At 51.5% G+C, this 22,467-nt stretch overlaps 1 protein-coding gene across 1 annotated transcript; it reads left to right on the top strand.

Annotated features, from left to right (window-relative positions):
- Positions 1-847: 847 nt before the first annotated feature.
- Positions 848-22,467, top strand: CHST10 (carbohydrate sulfotransferase 10). The gene is made up of 7 exons (XM_070798298.1): positions 848-1,091; positions 3,125-3,191; positions 10,043-10,174; positions 15,626-15,717; positions 16,508-16,727; positions 19,237-19,342; positions 20,600-22,467. The coding sequence occupies exons 3-7, from the start codon at positions 10,063-10,065 to the stop codon at positions 21,135-21,137; spliced, it is 1,068 nt and encodes a 355-aa protein (XP_070654399.1). The 5' UTR covers positions 848-1,091; positions 3,125-3,191; positions 10,043-10,062; the 3' UTR covers positions 21,138-22,467.

Genomic DNA, 22,467 nt, shown 5'->3' with positions numbered 1-22,467 from the left:
TTCTAGTGCAATAAAACTCTCATCACCTTTGGGGCTTACTTCACCAAAAGTGTTAAAAAGGATTTCCCTAAAACCTCAAGCCTTACCACATTCCTCAGGTTAAGAAGTTACAGCTCTACCGGACTGCAATCTGACCTGATCTTTATGGCTTGTTTATGAACCCCTATACTGGGTCGGGAAGATCCCCTGGAGGAGGGTATGGCTACCCACTCCAGTATTCTTGCCTGGAGAACCCCACGGACAGAGGAGCCTGGTGGGTTACAGTCCATGGGGTAGCAAATAGTGGGCCACGACTGAGCAACTAACACTTTCACTTTTTTGCATGCCTTGACAAGGGGGTGACATCCTCCAGACCGTTAGTCAAGGGTGGGGGGGGGGGGCGGGGAGGGCTGTTGAAAAGGTCCTGTTGATGGCTGTGTTTTTCCTTTTCTTTCTTTTTTAACCAGGCAGGCTGATTAGGAATGCTGGGAGGCACCCCAAACTCAAGCACTTCTACCTTTTTCCACTTTTGGATTTTTTTTCTTTTTCATTTTTCCAAGTTTGGGTTTTTTTTTTTTTCGTTCTCAAACACCCAACCTGTTTTATGGATGGTGACCTGGTGGGATAAGGTTTGGCCACACGTCCCTCTGTCATTTCCTGGGATACACTCTGGTGGACTTTTGGGGAGGAGGCTGGTGTGGGACTGGAACTCGGCCGCAAGGGCAGGCGCGGAGCCGGGTACTGGGGTCTCTGGCCCCGCCTCCCTGCACCTCCCCTTGGTCGACGCGGCGGCGCGCGCACGGCGGGGACGACGGCGGGGGCGCGCAGAGCCGGCCAGGAGCGCGCACGGCGCTGACCGGCGCGGGGGCGGCGGCGGCCTCGCCTCCAGAGAGAGCTTCGCGAGTAAGCCTTCCTCCTTCCGGCGCCGCCGCCGCCGCATTCCCGGCAGGGAGGGCCGGTGGCGGCGCCCAGGCCTCCGGGCCGGGTTCCCGCGCTCCCGGGACGCCTGGGCCCCTCGCGCCTCGCCCCCAGGCCCGCGAGGCCCAAGCCGAACTAAGCCCCCGAGACCGCAGAAGGGCCCGAGGACCGCGACAGCTCCGGCTCCACTGAGGGTGAGCTCGGGGACGCGCGAGAGCGGGGGGGTGGTGGCGGGCGTCACGTTCCTCGACCCTCGCCCCACCCTGGGTGGACGGAAAAACGGAGGGAACCGGCTTCTCTTTGCCAGCGACATCGCAGTGTGTTTCGGCGACTTGAGGCCTCCCTCGTTCGTGGAATGAAAGGGGAGAGCCTTCAACACGTTAATTATGCAATAAGGCAGCGTCTTTGCCGGGGATGCTGTAGTCGCGGCATCACCGGTCCTCGGTGATCCATAGTTTACTTCTTTCATCCTTGCCTGAGAATTTGCATTTGTCATTGGGAGCGGAAAGAGGAAGAAAATGTTCCACTTGGGCACAGGGGGCATGCAGAGATGAGAGAGAGGCCAGGAAAGAAGGACCATGTGCAGTTTTCTAAGTGCACAATTAAGCACGTCTCCGGTGGGTGGACCTGGAGGAGGGAATTCTTGCTTGGAGAATTCCATGGCCAGAGGAGCCTGCCAGGCTTCAATCCATGGGGTCTCAAAGAGTCGGATGCGACTGAGCACGCTCGCACTGGTAGGTAGGAGGGAAAAGGATGGTTGGAAATACGTGTGTCCTGCCAGGTAGGCTCCAGGGTGCCCTCAGCTCAAATTTGGACATAAGAGGGGCCTGTCAGAAGTTGGAGGTGGAGGCATACATTTCTGCACGTCTGGACCGGAAGATGAACCAGATCTTCCAAAAGCTGCCTTGTTACTTTCCAAGTCTGCGAAAGGCAGGAGAAAGGGCCAGCCACTGAGTGGAAAACGGTACAGCCAGGTTCTGGTTAGCTGAGCCCGAGGATCGTCACAAAGGGGTTTTTTGTCTGAAACACCCAAAGGGACTTTGGGCCCTGAAGAGTTGGTCACTGGTCAGTTTTCACTGTCAGAGTGAAGAATATCTCAGATATTCTTAAAACCAGGCAGCTCTGCTCCAGGCTTATTCACTCTTTTCATTGGCTGGGTTAAGAAGAGACACGAAGACTGAAATGGTCTTCTCTCTTTTTTTCCCCCTGTATAATTAGGGCATAGTTCATCTTGGTTGAAATAGGAATTTCAGCATGGAAAAAAAAAAATCTTTCCATCTTTGCTCTTGACCCTCAAGAATAAGAATCTCCAAGAAATACCTGAGAGAGAAATTCTCTTCTTCCCTGGAATGGAAACGACTTCTTGCAGAACTGAACAAAGAAAGGGAGGAATTCGTTACTATCCTGGGCAATTCTCAGTTATACTTAGATCATTTTTCAAATGTTTGAGGTTATATGATAGAATAGAAACAAGGGAGAAAGGTGGATGAGAGGAAAGGGCCTGAAGGATTACAGAAGCCAAGAGAGCAGTTTGTCTTGATACAGGTCTAGAGGAATCTGCATGTGAGACAATAAAGCTCAATCCTTCCATCTTTGTAATATGAAATTGCTTTTCATTTTAATATTGAGTTCATAAGCATAAAAGAAAGCATAGCTAGACTTCTCTGACCATCCCAGACTGCTGGGTGCCTTGTGTTTTCAGTGAGTTGGATGTTTATTTTACCAGCTCACTTTATTAAATCTGTAATCTCTCTAACTGCATGAGTTTGGCTTGTTCCCAATTATTCATTCGTGCTATGACATTTGCCTAGAATTTGCCAGGTCGTTAAAGCTTGAAGAAATACAAAACCCAGCGAAAATCTTGCATTGAAAGATTTGATCATTTTATACAGAAATCCTTTACCCAATATCAAACATATAAAAGTGGTATAATAGGGTTTTATTATTTTTGCTCCAAAAATGATTTCCTTTTCATACTAAATTACACGGAAGAATATTTTAAACAGCTAGCTCTTTTGGTACATTTAGAATAATTTATTCATTTACCAAGCCATCCCCAAAGATAACCCCTCTCTGTAAGAGACCTGGTATGCGAAATATCCTCGAATAACCTAAGTGGTTAGCTGTTAATACTGGTTAACTGTTTCCCAAGTATAAGGCAAGTTGATCTTGTAACTTTTAATGGTGCTTATTTGTTTTTTGTTTTTTTTTTAATTGTCCCATACAGTTACAGGAGGAGCCGAGAACCTCAGGCAAAGCAGATACTGCAAGGAAATGTGGATCAGGCTCAGAAGGTATGGACCCCTCGCCAGTTATCTGAAATCCATGTCATATAATAGCATTTTCCATTCTTGCTCATATGGAGATTTTCAGAAGCTTAAACTCATAAACAGGAGTTTGTGCATGTATTCTTAGAAATGTATTCTTAACCATAATGGTAATAGGAGCGCCCTCTTAGGCAGGGGCTTCCCAGGTTGTACGGTAGTGAATAATCTGCCTGCCAGTGCAAGAGACGCCGCTTCAATCCCTGTGTTGGGAAGATCCTCTGGAGGAGGAAATGGCAACCCATTCCAGTATTCTTGCCCGGAAAATTCCAAGGACAGAGGAGCTTGGTGGGCTACAGTCCATGGGTTTGAAAAAAGTGGGACACAACTTAGCAACTGAGCATGCACGCATGCATATACACAACTTAGGCAGGGCATTAGATGAGGTTAGTATCTGTAGAAAGCAGTGCATGGCCTGCAGCGCCTCTGCAGACGTGTTTGCTGTTCGTCATCATCATTAATGAGAATCTGTCTTCACCTCTTGTTGGTTCTCCATCTGCCAGAGAGAAGAGCGTGTTTCCCTCCGGGTCACTAAGGATGAGCAATCATTCTGAGACAGGAAATTGTGCATGACCAGATTCTTTTTGTGACATTTCCTTTAGTGTCTGGATAGGTTTTGAATGAGTGTTTTAAAAACTGAACCCCGAACAGGGAACGCTTTCCTCAGGGTACACGTATGGTGGGAGCAAGGGTCCAGGAGTCAGTTTCCATCTCAGTAAAGGGCCTTGGACAGGACTCTTCATCTGGGCCACTCCCCTGCCCTCTTGTTCACTCCTTGCCGCTCTGGTGATTCTGGACCCAGACTGAGCTCCTTGCCAGGTGCTCTGTGGTGGGTCCCCTCCCTTTGTTGAGCATCTTATCAACGTAATCTCCTCCCAGGTCCCCATTCATCCCTCACCCTCCTGTGTTATTAACCATGTCACTTAGCGCCTATGTGATCTTGGACATTAATGGCTCTGTTTATGTCCCGTCTGCCTCTATTAGAACAAAGTACCAAGAGAGCAGGGTAGGTTGGTTGCTGGATTCCCAGAGCCTGGAATGGCTTCTGGCTCAGAGTAAGCCCTTGGTAAATGTAACTGAATGAATGACATTTGGGGGAAAACTGTTTTGTGGTCTCTTTAAACCTCATCTCCTTCCTCTGACTAGTTGTCCATCCCTGTGTCTCCTTCCCGTTCAAGGAGTTGAATGGGTGCTAACTCCTGGGTTACTGTCTCTGATGTCCCCAAGGCCCCTCTCTCATTTTGCTTACTTGGAGATTCCTTTCTAATTCCCTTTCCTCAAGCTCATTTACTCTACCCCACCCACATAAGAAATCTCTGGAAAGGTCATCCTTTTCTTTCTTTCTCTGTGTTTTCGTAGAACATGTATTTTTGGTTTCAGCGCCTGTGTCTTTAATTTACGTAAATGGCACTGTGTCATATATCTCATTCCATTCTTGCTGTATTCCCTTTGCACCGTGGTTTTGAGATATATCTGTTGCTGTGTGCATACTCAGCCCTGACTAGAGCAATAGCTTTTGAAAAATTTTTAACTGTTTTAGAAAGTTAAATGGGCTTATTTACCACAGGTTGAGTGATTGTGTGTAGTAAAAGTAGAACTAGGAAAAAAAGTAGAATTAGATGGTAGGAGGAAGGGAGAGTCAAACTCTTTAGCACAAATTTAGAGAGACTGCTTTTGGATGACAGCTCAGAAGGGGTGTGTGGGGAGCCACCGGCAGCTGAAAAAACGGATGCTTTCAGACAGCATCTTTTTGAAAGTGCAAGGCAGGGAGGATTTGCTCCAGAGTTGGTAATAGCGCAGAGGCATTGTTAGTTACTACGGATGTGTCACGTGTTCCTCTTCACTGAGAGAGAGAGAAACAGGTTAATACTTCTTGCATGTTTAGTGACCTTCCTGCATCCTCTTCACTGAGAGAGAGAGAAATAGGTTAATATTTCTTGCATGTTTAGTGACCTTCCTGCATCCTTGGCCCTGCTTTCCCCATCTGTCCATCATTCTTTATCTCCACCTCTGCCCTATGGGTTTTCAAAGAGCTGGCCTCCTGGCCTGACACCTTGGTGCTTGCAAATCCCACATGATGGTCTGAAGTAGGGAGGTGCTACAGACAGCTGGGCCGCCCCTTCCTTCACTGGGGTGCACACTCAAACTCACCTCTGTTATCTGCAGGAGGTGCCTTGGGAGCTGTCTTGGCTCCTTGAACAAAGGAGAGTTAAATACAGAAAGTGTCCAGCTTTTGAAAGGCCATTTGTCCCCTGACTTCGGGGGCGAGGAGAGGACTGTGTGTGGGGTCAGGCCCCAGCCTCTCTGCAGACAGAAATGGTGAGCCTTGAGCCCATCGCTCTTGGACAGGAAGCAGAGCTGTGGGGAGTTTGTGCGTTCGAGGAAACACTGCAGGTGGTGGGCAGGCCAAGAGGAGCTGGGACTATGGGAATTTGGAATGACTTTCTTTTTGTTTAAAAAAAATGGGGCAAATTATGCTGATTTGTCCAAGGTCATCCCAGAATTCTACAGGGGCTAGTTATCTATAGCTGGGAAGGCTAAAACAGGAGTAAATGGGAAGAGTGATGGAGGTCTTTTTTTGGTATTTATCACTTTTATTTATTTTTAATTGGAGAATAATTGTGTTACAATGTTGTGTTGGTTTCTGCTGCAAAACAACATGAATCAGCCATACGTATACATATATCCCCTCCCTCTTGGACCTCCCTCCCTTCTAGATTGTCACAGAGCACTGAGCTGAGCCCCCTGTGCTATACAGCTGCTATCTGTTTTATGCATGGTAGTGTATATATGTCATGGAGGTCTTTGTTTTCACTAAACCACTCAGACCTAAAGGAAATCAACCCTGGAATATTCATTAGAAGGACTAATACTGATTGGCCACCTGATGTGAAGCGCTGACTCATTGGAAAAGACCGTGATGCTGGGAAAGATTGAGGGAAAGAGGAGAAGGAGGTGACAGAGGATGAGATGGTTGGATGGCATCACCAACTCAATGGACATGGGATTGAGCAAACTCCGGGAGACAGTGAAGGTCAAGGAAGCCTGGGGTACTGCAGTCCATGTGGTCACAAAGAATCGGACACAGCTTACTGACTGAACAACAGCAAACCTCTTTAATCCTTCGTTGAGCTTCATCAGATGCTTGCGAATCCCACATGATGGTTCGCCCAGGTTTGTCCTCGCTGGTTGGCCTGCATCCTTCGCCACAGGTCTGCACGGTCTTGGCTCAGATGGTCTTGGGGCCCAGGACGTTGCTGTAGCTTCTTTTTTTTACTTATTTATTTTTAATTGAAGGATAACTGGTTTACAGTAATCTGTTAGTTTCTGCCATATGTTAACGTGAATTAGCCATAGGTATACATATGTCCCCTCCCATCTCCCACTGCTCCACACCCCTCTAGCCTGTCACGGAGCCCCAGTTTGAGCCCCCTGAGTCATACGGCAAATCCCCCTGGCTATCTATTTTACATGTGGTAGTGTGTGTGTTTCCACGCTGCTCGCTCCATTCATCCCACCCTCCGCTGCCCCTGGCCCTGCCCAAGAGTCTGCTCTCCAAGTCTGCATCTCCTTTATTGTTCAGTCCCTCATCGTGTCCGGCCCTTTGTGACCCCGTGGACTGTAGCCCACCAGGCTCCTCTGCCCCTGGGATTCTCCAGGCAAGACTACTGGAGTGGATTGCCATTTCTTCCTCCAGGGGTCTTCCTGATTCAGGGATTGAACCCGAGTCTCCTGCATTGGCAGGCAGTTCTTTACCACTTAGCCACCTTTCTGGATATGTGGAAATTAAATAGGAAGGTCACAAAGGATGTCGAGGGACTGGCCAGTTTCTGTTCTTAGAGGGTCTGCTCCTGGGCAGCTGGTCCTTTTGGTGCAGTTTCTTAGCTAATGCTTGTGACCATCCTGGAAGGAGGAGGGCCTTGTCTCAGAGATGGGAAGCTACAGCTTAGGGAGGGTGAATGACCTTGCGAGTCCCAGAGCTGGCGAGTGGTGGGACCTTCCAGGGCTGTGTGCTGGGAGGTCCCAGAGGAGGAGTGGCAGGAGGGGACAGGAAGACTCTGTGGAGATAGACCAGCTGCTTGAGGAGGTCAGAGAGGGAGCGTGTTCCTCTTGTTGGGTGGTGCCAGAGAAAACGCAGGACACCCTGGTAAACTGGAAATTCAGAGAAACAGCAAGTACCTTTTTAAAGTATTAAGTGTGTCCCATGCAATATCAGGGGCATATTTATACTAAAGTACTGAAAAATTGGGGCTTCCCTGGTGGCTCAGGTAGTAAAGAATCTGCCTGCAATGCAGGAGACCTGGTTTCGATTCCTGGGTTGGGAAGATCCCCCTGGAGAAGGGAAGGGCTACCCACTCCAGTATTCTTGCCTGGAGAATCCTATGGACAGAGGAGTTTAACTGGAAATTTAGTGTTTAATCTGAAATTGAAACTTCCTGGAGCATCTTGTGTGTTTATCTGTTTAACCTGGCAGCTGTGCTAAGTGGCTGTTCAGTCGTGTAGTTGTGTCTGACTCTTTGTGACCCCATGGACTGCAGCAGCCAGGCTTCCCTGTCCTTCACTGTCTCTGGGAATTTGCCCAAACTCATGTCCATTGATTTGGTGATACCTTCCAACCATCTCATTCTCGTTTGCCCCCTGATCCTCCTGCCCTCAATCTTTCCCAGCATCAGGATCTTTTCTAATGAGTCAGCTCTTCACATCAGGTGGCCAAAGTTTTGGAGCTTCAGCTTTAGCATCAGTCCTTCCAATGAATATTCAGGGTTGATTTCCTTTAGGATGGACTAGTTTGATCTCCTTGCTGTCCATGGGACTCTCAAGAGTCTTCTCCAGCACCACAGTTTGAAAGCATCAATTCTTCGGCACTTAGCCTTCTTTATGGTCCGACTCTCACATCCATACATGACTACTAGAAAAACCATAGCTTTGACTATTCGGACTTCTGTAGGCAAAGTGACATTTCTGGTTTTTATACGCTGTCTAGGTTTGTCATAAGTTTTTTTCCCAAGGAGCAAGCGTTTTTAAATTTCAAGGCTGCAGTCACCACCCATGGTGGTTTTGGAGCCCAAGAAAATAAAGTCTGTCGCTGTTTCCATTATCCCCCCTCTGTTTCTACCAGGGGACTCCAGGAAAACAATGCACCTGCTTTGTGGGGACTTGACGGTGAAGGTACAGATGCAGGCCAGGTGGCCGGGGGGAGCCCCTCTCATAAGCTGGAGAGGCCCTTGGGGGTGGGAATTCAGAGTTGCGGTCTAGGAGGCAGGGATCTGTCGTGGAGACAGGTGGAGAGCTCACACCTGGGCCATGGTGAGCTCGGTCTACCAGCTCACACAGGCTTTCTGAAGTCGTCTACAATTGGAAGACGGTCTATGTGGAACAGAACATCTCCCTGCTGCCCTGGAGTGATGAAAGGGCCTGTCAGCTGACGGAAACTAACCCAGCCTAGTGTGGTCTCTCTATGTGGCTGGGTCTGGCTTCAAGAAGTCCTGTGTTAAAGGTGACATGTGAATAGAGAGACTTTTCTGTCTCTCTTGCCAAGAATTGAGTGCAACTTCCAGTTCTTCTGTGTCCCCCGCAGCAGTGTGTGGCTCATGTGACCACTGAGGACCCAAGTGCCCCACATCGCTCCCAGGTGGCGATAACATGAGAAACGCCCACCCCCAAGGCTCCTCCTAGGCCCTGGCAGGCAAGTGCATGGAGCTAGACGCTCCAGAGTTCATTTCTAGGGTTCCAGAGATTCTCTACATCTCTACAGGGCTTCCCAGGTGGCACTAGTGATAAAGAATCCACCTGCCAATGCAGGAGATGCAAGTTTAACCCTGGGTCGAGAAGATCCCCTGGAGAAGGGATTGGCAACCCACTCCAGTTTTCTTGTCTGGGAAATCCCATGAACACAGGAGCCTTGTGGGGTCGCAAAAGAGTCGGACATGACCGAGCATGCATGCACCACGCTTCATTTCTGTCGGTGTGGCTGAAGTTTGTCAACAGGATGTTTGGGGCTGGTGCAACTGGGATGACCCAGAGGGATGATATGGGGAGGGAGGTGGGAGGGGGGTTCTGGATGGGGAACACGTGTACATCCGTGGCGGATTCATGTTGATGTATGGCAAAACCAATACAGTATTACAAAGTAACTAGCCTCCAATTAAAATTAATAAATTTAAATTAAACAAACAAAAATAAATAAACACAACCTGCTTGGAATTTCCTCAGGATGGTTGTCTGCCTTCTTAGAATTGGCTACAGCAAAAGTCCAGGCCAAAGTGAGCGCCCTCATGCCCTGGCTTCCAGGCATTGGTAGGTGCCTGGGCCAGAAAGAGTCAGCAGGCTCAACTGCACGAGTAAAGGCTTATCATGTGTTCTAAAACCAAATAGAAATGGCTCCTTCCATTAAAATTTGATTTATTATGAACTTTATATTGCACGCCTGCACAATCATACCCGACTCTGCAAAGTCATGGACTGTAGCCTGCCAGGCTCCTCTGTCCATGGGATTTCCCACGCAGGAATACTGGAGTGTGTTGCCATGTCCTTCTTGGGGGATCTTCCTGACCCAGGGATCAAACGTGTATCTCTTGCGTCTCCTGCATTGGCAGGCGGATCTTTTACTGCTAGCACCACCTGGGAAACCCATCAACTTTATAAATTGTTAGTAATTAAAAATATAATGTTACCAAGTTCAAATACCCATGGTATCAGTAGAAAAAAATTTTAAAACATTTGTATCGAGGCTGTTAACTGAAATTGCCTGTTCTTTTTATTGTCTTTGGCGTAACTGATTTGTGTGTAAGCAGCAGGGCCATTTGGCTTGTGTTTTCCAGGAAGAATTGCTGAATGGCTGATGTTTGACAACATGCACCACCAGTGGCTTCTGTTGGCCGCGTGCTTTTGGGTGATTCTCATGTTCATGGTGGCCAGCAAGTTCATCACGCTGACCTTCAAAGATCCTGACGGTAGGTGCGCCACCTCGTGGAATGGATTTGGCGAATTCAGACCTTGCAGTGATACTGCTCCTGAGTACCTGCCCAAATGAGCAGTAACATTGAATCAAAGGACTCTCACGCCAGAAGGAGGTTGTTGTGTCCAAGTGATGTGCCGAGGCTTGAGATGGGAGGTGGACAGGGACGAAGGGGTCCTCGCCCGTCACCTCCCTCCCCTAGGGGCAGGGGGACGCACTTTCCTTAGAGGGTTCTTCGGTGTCCTTCTCTCAGGCTCCGGGTTTGGGGACCAGCCCTGCTTAGTGTCCTGGTGAGATGCTGCCTGCTGGGGGCGGCGTGTTTGAAGGTCACCTTCAGGGCTCCGGAAGGAAGTTGGTGTAAACAGATGTGTGCTGGGATTTTTAACTCCCGTTGACTCGATGTCAGATGAGGACATGTTAAGAGGACCCAACCCAGTCTTTGAAGAGCTGTGTCTGGTTCACGCCCTTGTCCATTGCATGGGCCTTACTGTTTTTCTCTGCGAAGTGAGCGTCCTGCTTCTCTGACAGCTCCAAACCCAACCCTAGCACAGTGAGGCCCTGAAAGTGACCTGTGAGGAGGTGCTGGGTGTGACTGAGGAGCTGCGCGGACGGTCATTTGAACCCCAAGGCGACAGCTCCTTCATGGATGGTGGGAGGCCAGGCCCCCAGGAAGGGCCCATGAGTGGCAGTAGACTGGCCTGGGGACAGCAGCCTGACAGGGATTGCAGGGTATGTTTATTCTACGCAGGATCTGACATGTCCACGTACAGGTGTGGCCCTTAGGGAAGGGAAGTAGAAAAAGATCCCATGGTTGTTTCCCTGATTCCCACCGTGCACTGCACAGCCTGTGCCGGCAGTGTGGCCAGCGGGCTCCGGGCCCTGCTCGCCCTGGAGAGCCCCCCTGGGCTGCCCCGACTGTGCAGAGGCTGCCCGACGCCTTACCCCGCCTCCATCCTCCCTGTACAGGCGCAAGGTGGGAAGGCAGACGGGCAGGCAAGAGAAGGAGGCACCGGAATTAGCCCCCAGCGCTGTTCTCAGCTGGCGGTTTCTGTCCTGGGTTGGAGTTTATTTCTCTCGCGTTCAGTGTTTTTGCTCTTGACCCAGGAGCGCACTGTGAGCTGGCATCACCAGGGGGTCACTGACGTGCAGGGGTGTCCTGTGCGGTGAAGCCCGCCTGTGCAAAGTGGGTGCTGATCCCTGGCCCAGCGTTCAGGGAGCCAGTGTGCTCGGACTCCACGGGCGGCTCCTTCCAGCTCTGTCCTCTGGGAGGTGAGCTTTGTCCCAGCTTCCCAGTCAGCGGATGAAGGGGCTTGCTTCTGGCTTCCCTGTTCTATTTTTAATCGTTTGTTTTGTGCTGGGTCTCCCTTGCTTTGCAGGTTTTTCTCTAGTTGCCAGCAGAGGCTGCCGTTTGCTGGGGTGGTTTCCCTTGTTACTCTAGGGCATGCGGGCTTCACAGGTTGTCGCACAAGGGCTTAGTTGCTCCACGGCACGTGGGCTCTTCCTGGACGGGGGAGGGGGGTGTCAAACCCGTGTCTCCTGCACTGGCAGGCAGATTTTTACCCACTGCGCCACCAGGGAAGTCCTGTACCTCCCTATTCTTAATGACTTCCCTACCACCAGGTGGATAGGAAGAGCACGTTTGTCTTGAGTTGTGGTTTAAAGCCGTGTGTGTGTGTGTGTGTGTGTGTGTGTGCGCATGTGCGCGTGTATATGTGTGTGTGCATGTGCGCGTGTATATGTGTGTGTGCGCGCGTGCGTCCCTCTTTGGCTCAGCAGTGAAGCCACAGTAACGTTTGTGGCAGTGACTCAGTGTGGTTAACAGACTTCAGTGCTGTTTAGAACTAGCCTTTGTCCTAGGGAAATAAATCCCATTCAGGGTGGAAAATTGACGGCATGGTATGTGGACACTTGAACTCAGAAGCGACATCCGTGTGAATCTGGCAGGTAGGCGTAGATGCTGATTTTCTTGCTTCTGTTTGGCCGCTTCTTCCAATTTTCTGCCTCAGCTCAGCTGCCAGCCGCTTAAGGGCAGAACCCATGACGCGACGTCTGGCATGCCGTCTATCCGGCGTGTGATGCAGGGGGTGCCCTGGGCAGCTGGACACACAGAGAGGTCAGGGGATAAGGGGATTGGTCACATCTAGAAAAACAAGGCAGCACTGCACCCGGCAAACGTCGGGACGTTCTGTAAAGCAAATACGATGACGCCTCTAAGGAGAGTGAGCTCTTATGTTCTGACGCCTGGTCATACCTATTGATCACCCTTGGGCCTGGCGCTGGTGCCTTGCCCCTGAGGGTTGGGGAGGGCTGTGATCTTTGGCCACAGTGGTAACAGCGGGCATCCAGTGAAAATAAACAGTTGTGGGCAGAGCAACTGAAAAGCAGAACCAGACATTAAGTTGTGCTGTAGGTTTTATTAGAATCTAGTTGAATTGGGCTCGAGGAAAGTTGGGGAGCAAATACCAGGAGTTCACAGTAAAAGAAGTTGTTAAGAATTGGTGGATGGCTGGCTGGTGTGTGTGGCTGGCAGGTGAGCTGCCCTGTAGCTACCAAGGTCATTCTCGATGCTGTTGAGTGTGCGAAGTAGACACTTTTCAGAAATTCACTAGTAAGTCAGTTGTTTAGAATTCAGACTACACCTTACATCTAGAATGTCACCGAGGAGGCTTAGGTTCCTAGGAACCCATGTGGCCCGTGGCAGAGCCGAGCGTTGCTGTGCGGCCCACAGACGTGGGCACGTGAGGTGACCGGGCCTGAGTGGGAGGTGACGTCCCCCTGAGCACGTGGGTGCTTGGGGATGAGGCTGAGGAGGATGGGGAGGGCAGACGCTGGCCTCCTGGCCCTCTGGGTGCCTTTCAGAGCCTGGTGGCCCAGGGCACTGCCTCTTTGTCTTCATACCGTCCCTGGCCTCACAGCAGGTGCAGAGTGGCTCCTGTGCACAGCTCTGGTTCGAGCTGCATTTCAACTCGAACGCAGGAGAGAGGAAGAAACAGTTTCCTCGGGATTCACGGAGGTGTGTGGCCAAGATTTCTACTGGAGTCGGAGAGCTCAGAGGCGTGAGGGGTGGGAGATGAGGGGAATTATCATTGGTGGGGTTCCAGGAGGGTGGGTTTCTCCCCTCTGGGCAGGGAGGACGTCACGCTGGTGCCTGTCCTCAGTGGGGCTGGCTGGGGAGTGGGAGATGGGGAGTGGGGGGTGAGGCGGAGAGTTGGGCGTGCAGTTAAACAGCCAGACTGAAGTAGGGACCGCAGTGAAGCCTGCAGAGTGTTGGTGGTAATGACCCAAGAGGAGTAGGTTTTGATGTTTATAACAAAAGTGAAATGTGCCTTTGCTTATGCTCTATTAGGCTGATTTCTGTGCTTTTTTTGATAACTACTTTTTTCATTCTAATTCTGTATTTAGGCTTTGCAAAATTTTGAAAACAAATGTTTCTTTGATTGTAGAGATTTGAAAATTTTCTTCAAATTCTACCCAAAGATTTCCCCCAAATCAGTTTGTTGCAAATGATTACTGCGCTCTAGCATTTCGTAAGACTTCCTCTAGTTGAGTATCAATTCCCATGTTGTATAGTCACTCAGTCGTGTCCGACTCTTTGCAACCTGTGGACTGTAGCCCACCCGGCTTCTCTGTTGGATTTTCCAGGCAAGAATACTGGAGTGGGTTGACATTTCCTTCTCCAGAGGATCTTCCCGATTCAGGGATTGGACCCATGTCTCCTGCATTGGCAGGCAGGTTCTTTACCACTGTGCCACCAGGGAAATCATCAATTCCCATAAGCTTCAAAAATAACGTGTGAGCACTAACCTGACTGCTGACTTGAATTTTGTCTAATTAAACCTTTAATTTTGAGATCACTAGTGTCCCTCACCGTTGTAAGTACGTAAGACAGAGGGTCCTTTATACCCTTTTTTCTTTTGCTTGGAGGTGACGCGTTGCAAAACCATAGAGCAGAGTCACAGGTGGGGTATTGACAAGGATGCAGAGCATCGTCATCACCACAAAGATTCCTTTAGTTGTCCTTTTATAGCCACTCCTCTGTCCCCAACCCTCAGCCCCTCTCCCCACCACCACCCCGGCCTTGGTAACCACTAATCTCTTCTCCTGTCCATAATCTTGTCCTCTCAAGAATGTTGTATATGCGACCTTTTGCGATTGACTTAATTCACCATGGTTACCTGGAAATTCATCTGGCTTATTGTGTGTATCAGTAGTTCATTCCTTTTTAGCGCTAAGCAGTATTCCATGGTTTGGATGTACCAGTCTTTGATTAACCACTCAGGTGTTAAAGGAGAGCTGAGTTGTTTCTGTTTGGGGCTGTTATAAATAAAACTGCTGTGAACATGTGCATGTAAGTATTTTGTTTTGGTCGTGCTTGATTTCGGTTGCTGCGTGTAGGTTTTCTCTGGTTGCTGCGGTCAGGGGCTGCTCTGTCGCAGTGAGCAGGCTTCTCATCGCAGCGGCTTCTCTCATTGCTGAGCACGGGCTCTAGGCACCCAGGCTTCAGTAGTTACGGCTCACAGGCTCTAGAGCACGCCCTCACTAGTTGTGGGGCGTGGGCTTATTTGCTCCGTCTCACGTGGGATCTCCCCCGACCAGGGATGTAACCTGTGTCCCCTGCATTGGCAGGCGGTTCTTATCCACTGGACCACCAGGGAAGGCCCATGTATAGGTTTTCTGTGACATAACTTTTTATTTCTCTGGGATAAATGCCTATGAGTGGGTCATACAGTGGTTGAAGACTTAGTTTTTAAGAGGTGCTGCACCTTTTTGCATTTTTCTGCATCCTCACTAGCATTTGGGTTTTCGCTTTTTTGTTTTAGGCATTTTGGTAGGTGTCACGGTGTCTCACTGTGGTTTGCATTTGCATTTGCCTGATGGCTCGTGACGTTGAACATCCTCTCCTGTGTTCATCTACCATTGCAGAGCCTCTTCTGTGAAACGTCTGTTCCTGTTTTGCCCACTTTCTAATTGGATGGTTTGCATTTTTTGCTGTGATTTGAGACTTCTTTATTCTAGATCCCAGTGCTCGGTCAGATGTGTGATTTGCAGATACTTTCTCTCAGTCTGTAGCTTGTCTTTCCATCCTCTTCACAGGGTCTTTTGCAGAGCAGAAGTTTTAAGTTTTGATGAGGTACAGTTTATCAATTTTTCCAAAGATATACACTTATGCTTTTTAAAGAACTTTTTTAGTTTTATGTTTCACGTTTAAATGCTGATCCATTTTGAGTTTGTTCTTGAATAAAGACCAAGGTTTGGGGAGATGCTCCTTTTGTGCTTGGGGGTGTCCAGGTCCTTGGATCCATTGTTAAGAAGATGCTCCTGGTCGCCTTGTCAGCCATCGCTTGGAAGTGTTTGTTTGGGGCTGTTTCTGGGGTCTCTGGGCTGTGGCACTGCTCTGTGAGTCTGCCCCTGCACGGGAAGACGTTTTAACCTCTCCGTCTCCTAGCCTATAGCGCCAAGCAGGAGTTTCTCTTCCTGACTGCCGTGCCTGACGCAGGGAGGTTGCCAGGAGAGACACACTTCCCTGAGGAGCTGAAGGTGAGCATGGCCAGGCCCCGGCACTGACCCCCCGCCCGTTCTTCCCAGAGCGTCTCCCTCTCACCTGCTCTCCCCTGCAGCCCCAAGGGGGTCTCCCATCATTGGACTCCTTAGAACAGAACCAGGGCTGGTGAGCTCCATTACCTGCTCACGGCGGCTAAACTTCTGGTACCCTGATGCGACTGCCAGGCATTGCCTTCCACATGTCTCAGGCTGCATTTCAGAGAAGCAAAATTGTGTGCTCAGCACTGAGGAGGTGGAATGATGGCTCCTGCCTTTGAAAAACCCATCCTGAGTGGCCTAAGGCATTTTCTTAAATTAATAAACCAGATACACCAGTGTACCAGATTATCTTAAACAGCCACCATCTGTGTAGACAGTGGGTCCTTAGATGTGGCTCACATGCTCACACTCAGGTTACGTGGAGGTGGGGAGCAAGGGAGAGAGCTGGCCTCCCTAAAATTCCTGAATGACGAGGACCCTGCCTTTGCCAGGGCATCAGGGGCCCTCGTGCGGTCAGCACAGTGCCAGGCGGACAGACAGCCCACCCGCCCCTTGGGTTGTCCAGGCTGAGGTTGAGGAGAGACGGGGTCAGTGGCCTCTGGCTGCTTGGCGGTCTGGCACATCCACAGCCTGAACCCCAGGCCCCTGAAACTTGCACCTGCTGTCCAGCTGTTTCTGCCGGGCGGCCCCGGCCTCCGCAAGTTAACGCCTGGCACGAGGGCAGAGCAGGGCTCCTCCCATAGGCACTCACGATGCCCTGGTGCCCGTTCCACCTTGTTCCCTGCAGCCGACGGGGAAGATGCTGGTTGAGCCCCTGGTGTACGCGCAGCGCCTGGAGCTCATGAGGAACGTGTGCAGGGAGGATGCTCTGAGGAACCTGTCGCACACCGCCGTCTCCAAGTTTGTCCTCGACCGGATTTTCGTCTGCGACAAGCACAAGATTCTCTTCTGCCAGACCCCCAAAGTGGGCAACACCCAGTGGAAGAAAGTGCTCATTGTGCTGAATGGTGTGTGCAGCGCTGGGTGAGGCCCAGTCCCAGCCCGGACCTCAGGGTCAGGAGGGGAGGGGGTCGGCGGGGCTGGGGAGGGCAGCCAGGGAGACCTGGGAGGGCGGCAACTCACAGACAGCTCGCTGCTGATTTGCCTTTTCATGGCCACGCTGTGCGGCATGTGGGATCTCAGTTCTCTAACCAGGCCTTGAACCCGTGCCCCTGCAGTGGAAGTGAGGAGTTAAGACTCCTCTTAAGTTAAGTTAAGAGTTAAGACACTCTTAACCACTAGACCACCCGGAAGTTCCCTGGTGTTTTTCCTCTTCCTGTCTCACATTATGTATCGGCAGGTTCACCCAGGCAGTCCACACCCACCATCAGGGCCTTCCGGCTCCCTCCAATTCTGCCTGCCACCCCGCCTCCCAGGTTCATCCCTTTTCTTCCCTTCAGAGTCACCGCATTGATTCTTATGAGTCTCTTGCTCTGTCTTAGGAGGTCAAGGCTCTACACTCAGCCAGTCTCCTGGCAGCTGCCCTCACAGCTGCTCTCCCGTGCAGAGAAGGACCCACAGCCAGTGCCCCGGGTGGGGTGACCCCTGCCAGTGGGTCTGGGGGTCTCCCCACCCGCAGTCAACCCCATCTTATAACGAGCAGCCATGTTCAGAGGATTTAATTGACTTGCTTCAGGAAATGTAGTGTTTACTTGGGAGCAAATTAAATCACTGGCAAGTGCCCTCATGCTCTGCATGTTTCGATTCCTTAACACTGTTTTCAGATGCTGTGTTTGTTTGTTTAAACTCTAGTTACTCTGAACCGACCCACGATAATTATAGGGTCTATTAAATTCAGCTTGAAAAGAAAAATAATCATAATGGACAGCAGTGTGACTCCCGAGTCAAGAATCAGACCGTGGAGCCCCATGGGATGTGGGCCTGGGGTCTGTGTCCCCCTGCCCACTGGGCCTACTGCTGCTCTCAGAGGCAGTGGTCAGAGCTGGTGTGTTATTTGACCTTTTCACTGGCTGATTGGGGAAGGAGAGCAGACACTTGCTTTATCTTCTGGTGGTCATCCACGTGCTTCTGGAGTAATCTGACAGTACGTTGGCTTTTAACATTGGAGAATGAGGTTACAGATCAAATTTAAAACAACACATGTACCAAAGTCTCACACATTTGCTGCCACAGTATGAAGCGTTTGTCTTTGAAGAAGCATCCGTTGATGAGAGCAGGACACACACGGGAGCAGTTTGCCAGGGCGTGTGTGGGCTTCCCAGGTGACACAGTGGTAACGAACCCGCCTGCCAGTGCAGGAGACAGAAGAGACGTGGATTCCATCCCTGGGTCGGGAAGATCCCCTGGAGGAGGGCGTGGCAACCCACTGCAGTGTTCTTGCCTGGAGAGTCCCATGGACAGAGGAGCCTGGCGGGCTGCAGTCCATGGGGTCGCAAAGAGTCAGGACTGAAGCTACTGGGCAGAGTAGGAGGCGACAGTCCTGAGGCTGCCTTCTGTTGTCCCTGGACGCACCTGCAAGGCGACAAGTACCAGAGCAGGTCCAGGTGCAAATCCTCAGAGCTGGCCCTTAGGTCAGCCCCTTGGGAGTGGATGGGACATCCTGCTCGTGTACAACCGTCCATTCTAAGTGCTTAGCACGGGGTTCTGGATCAGGGCTTAAATATTCTATAGAGACTGCAGCCCCTGCTTTGAAGGCCCAGCAGAGACCCTTCCCTGCCAGACTCGGAGTCTAACAGGGATGGATTAACACGCAGGTGGATGTGAAGGGTGGCGAGGCCTTGACTAGCACCCCAGCACACTAACACGTTATTTCCATTTGCCTGAGTTGAGAAATGAGTGAACACCTACCCAACCCCCCACCCCTAGGAGGAGCCCCCTGGGTTCCGTTCGGCAGCCTGGATCCAGCACTGTGGCTCTTGGTCCCACCCTGCCTCCTCTGATGCTCCTTGTCCTCCCCAAGCCCTGCTTCATCTGTATCACTTCACCCGCCGAGCATCAGGCTGACTGATCCAGCACCAAATATGCTGGCCACTTGCCAGCCTGGGATGCTGTGAGGTTGCCTAGAAGCCTCTTAGCCCCGGGTGCTCTGGTGCTGGGAGCGATGGAGCAGATCAGCCGGTGCTTCCTGGTCCTGCTTCTCTGATGTTTGCCCCGGTTTCAGAGGACAGGAAGTGTTCAGGTTTCAGGCATCCTGCTTGCAGGCTGTGAGCTTTCGTACACGGCAGATTGAGCCTCATTCAGGTGCTCCTGCCTGTAGGCCTAACTCCCTCTGCCTGACTCCTCTGTTTCCTCCCGTTGGCTCCTGGATCACCAAAAGCTTCTCTTCAGTCTCACCCTGCCACAGGAGCAGTTGAAGTTCGGAGTTGAGACCTAAACATGGATACGGGGGGATGGTTTGTGGGGAGTGTGGACCTGCATTCTGAGATGGGCATCTCTCTTTAAGGGCAGCGGTGGCCAACTTAAGAGGCGACCAGACCAACACACCTCCCCCAACCCCACCCCCTGTTTGCTTCCCAGGAGCTTTCCCTTCCATTGAGGAGATCCCTGAAAACGTGGTGCATGACCACGAGAAGAACGGCCTCCCACGCCTCTCCTCCTTCAGCGAGGCTGAGATCCAGAAGCGGTAGGAGTGGGGCAGGGGTGGGGAGGGGTAGGGGGATGGGGAGGGGCTGGGGGATAGGGAGGGGTGGGGAGGAGGAGGGTGGGGAGGGGTTGGGGGATGGGGAGGGTTGGGGAGGAGGAGGGTGGGGAGGACCTGGGGGATGGGGAGGGGAGGGGTGGGGAGGGGGGTGGAGAGGGGGCTTTGGTAATGTTTTATGGGTTTCTTTCTGAGCATGACCTTCGTTTCGTAAGAAGGGTTTGGCTTGCAGGTAGACCCCACTTCGTTTCTCGTTTTCTCCTGCGGTGCTGCGTGGGCCTCCGGGGCAGCAGTCCCCTGATGAGTGGCCGGGTGGGCTAGACCCAGCAGAGGTAGAGCGAGACCAGCCTCGCTGACCACAGCCAGGATGGAGACTGGCATGGGGAAGATTCCTTAGCTGACTGGACAGTTCTCTTGAGAGCTGTGAAATGGCCCCAAAAGACGAGGTTTAAAAGGAACAAGCACACAGTATGCCAGCCAGTGTCAGGGCACCGAATGGTCTTTGAGCTCCCTTGCTTTTCAGCTGCTTCACTTCCATTGCTTCCGGCTCTGGTTGTTCACTCTTTGCAGCTTGTACAGCCTCAGAAATGCCAAATGCCAAATCAGAGACCTTCCTGGGGGCAGGTGGTCCTGTCACCCCCCTCAGCATTGGTCTTGTGGGGCTTTTATGAGAGCGCTGAGAGGGTCCCTGGCCTGGGGGGTGCCTGGGGTCACAGCAGTGTCATCGTCACTCTGTGATTGTCATTACTGGCTCTTCACACAGGTACCCCTGGGCACCACCGCCCTCTCTGGCAGCTCCCCCAGACCCTCTTCCTGCCAGCTGGAGCCTAGGGACTCCCCATTTTCTCTTATCTCCCCCCACCCCCCATTTTTCCTTCCCCTGACAATTTTGAATTGAGTTTTTAGAGGGGCGCCCTTAGAGTCACTCACTTCCTCCAGCTTCAGCTGTTCCTCACTTGATCAAGCAGCTTTCTACTCTTTTGGTTTTCTGCCCCAAAACAAAACTTTTGAAAACATTCCTGAAGTTAATATGGGGTAATAGGTTAACAAGAGGGTCTGCCTCCAAGGGTGGCTGCGTGAATTAAATAAGAACTGTGTGCAGTGCCTTTGGCACAGGGCCCAGCCTGGTGGCTGCCGTTGCTCCAGCCATCACGCTTCACTCTTCCCCACCTCACAACCCATAGCTAGCACCACCAGCAGCATTGAGTTAACCTCTTCTTTATCTTCCATTTTTTTCCTTAGCTTGAAAACATACTTCAAGTTTTTTATCGTAAGAGATCCTTTCGAGAGACTGATCTCTGCGTTTAAGGATAAGTTTGTCCACAACCCCCGCTTTGAGCCTTGGTACAGGCACGAGATCGCCCCTGGCATCATCAGAAAGTACAGGAGGAACCGGACGGAGACCCGGGGCATCCAGTTTGAGGATTTTGTGCGCTACCTGGGTGACCCCAACCACAGGTGGCTGGATCTCCAGTTCGGGGACCACATCATCCACTGGGTGACGTACGTGGAGCTGTGCGCACCCTGTGAGATCACGTACAGCGTCGTCGGGCACCACGAGACCCTGGAGGACGACGCCCCATACATCCTCAGAGAGGCGGGCATCGACCACCTGGTGGCCTACCCCACCATCCCCCTGGGCATCACCGCGTACAACAGGACCAAGGTCGAGCAGTACTTCCTGGGCATCAGCAAACGAGACATCCGGCGCCTGTATGCGCGGTTTGAGGGGGACTTTAAGCTCTTTGGGTACCAGAAACCAGAGTTTTTGCTAAACTAATGTGTAGGACCATGAGTTCAGATATCTTCGTTAGACCAGAGGCTAACCAGGTGGAGCTCAGGCACAGAAATGACACTTCTTCATCTCACTCCTCTTGAAGACTGCCACTCCCTGAGGACCGGGGTGCATCTTGCCCAGTTAAGCTGGACCCTGACAGTTACGAAGTAGTCTGCATATAAGATGCATGGAGGGTCCTGGCCCCCACCCTCCAGTGCCACTGAGCCTCTGCTCTCCTCAGGGTAGTGGGGAGAGCATTAAACACTTGCAGTCAAACAGCAGGGGGGGTATCAGACGGCCTTGATCATCTCCCTCAGTTGTCAGACACCTGCAGGGCAGGGCAGTCCTGACTGTCCCCAGGGGACAGCAGGCATGGCACCCAGCACTTTGAAGAGAGGTGGACAAGCCGGTACCCTGCAGACATCCCAGGGCCGGAGACAGGATCAGATCTGAGTGATAAAGTCACTCTTGTGGCTCTCATCTCAGCCGCCACTGTCATCGCAGAGGCAAACCCTTCTCTCCATGGCTCTCTAGTTCCCGAGAAGTTCAGGAATGACCCAAGGGTGTTCCTCAGCTGCTCACCTTTTCAGAATACAGGCTGTGTGCTCCTCGGCCAGATTTCCACACCTTTACCTGCCAAGTGATTCTCTCATTCAGTCCAAGAGATCCAGTTTTGGGAAGTGAGGGGAGTGTCCATTCTTCCCACCGAGGAAGGGAGCCTCTTTGGGGGCCTTAAGGGGAGTGTGGCCTGGGGAGAGGCAGGGCTGGCCAGGTGCCAGAAGTCAGGCCGCCCTGGACTTGGGCACATCCTTCCCAGTGGCTGTCTGCCTCTTGTTGCTGATGGACTCGCATGGGTGGGCACAGAGGTCTTCACCCATCTCCTCCAGGACCAGTCCCCCCTGGGGGCTGAAGGCAGGCACAGGCAGCATGCCAGCATCGCCAGATCAGTGCACTGTACACATTTTAGTCTCCTTTCATCTCAGCAAAACGTGTCCCACCAGGCCCACTTCTGATGATGCCATCATCCTGACCCAAGTTGGATAATCAAATTCACCAGCAATAAAACCCTGGGCCGAGGCAGCCCACGTAACGCATCTTCCAGGCACTGAGGAGCAGCGGGCCACACTAACCACTTCCTGTGCCGTCCGACAGTGTGGCCCCTTGAGGTCTGGGACGGTCTCCCTGCAGAAAGTCCCAAGTGTCCAACCAGGCCGCACAGGGCTCTGGAGCCCAACTCTTCCTCCAGGCAGCCCCCGCTGTCCCTTTCTCAGTGTGACTTCCTGAGTTTGTAAATGTGAAAGTAACATGAAATAAAAAACACGTGCCAACCTGA

The sequence above is a fragment of the Bos indicus genome, chromosome 11 (genome assembly GCF_029378745.1).
Source record: "Bos indicus isolate NIAB-ARS_2022 breed Sahiwal x Tharparkar chromosome 11, NIAB-ARS_B.indTharparkar_mat_pri_1.0, whole genome shotgun sequence".
NCBI classification, from domain to species: domain Eukaryota; kingdom Metazoa; phylum Chordata; class Mammalia; order Artiodactyla; family Bovidae; genus Bos; species Bos indicus.
The sequence above is the reverse complement of the archived record's forward strand: the minus strand, read 5'-3'. Positions and strand labels throughout refer to the sequence as shown.

Excerpts from the sequence above, each read along its gene's own strand:
- CHST10 (XM_070798298.1), top strand. The coding sequence starts at position 10,063 with ATGTTTGACAACATGCACCACCAGTGGCTTCTGTTGGCCGCGTGCTTT. Across the intron at positions 10,175-15,625 it reads GACCTTCAAAGATCCTGACG|CCTATAGCGCCAAGCAGGAG; the intron begins GTAGGTGCGCCA and ends TCCGTCTCCTAG. Across the intron at positions 16,728-19,236 it reads AGTGCTCATTGTGCTGAATG|GAGCTTTCCCTTCCATTGAG; the intron begins GTGTGTGCAGCG and ends TTTGCTTCCCAG.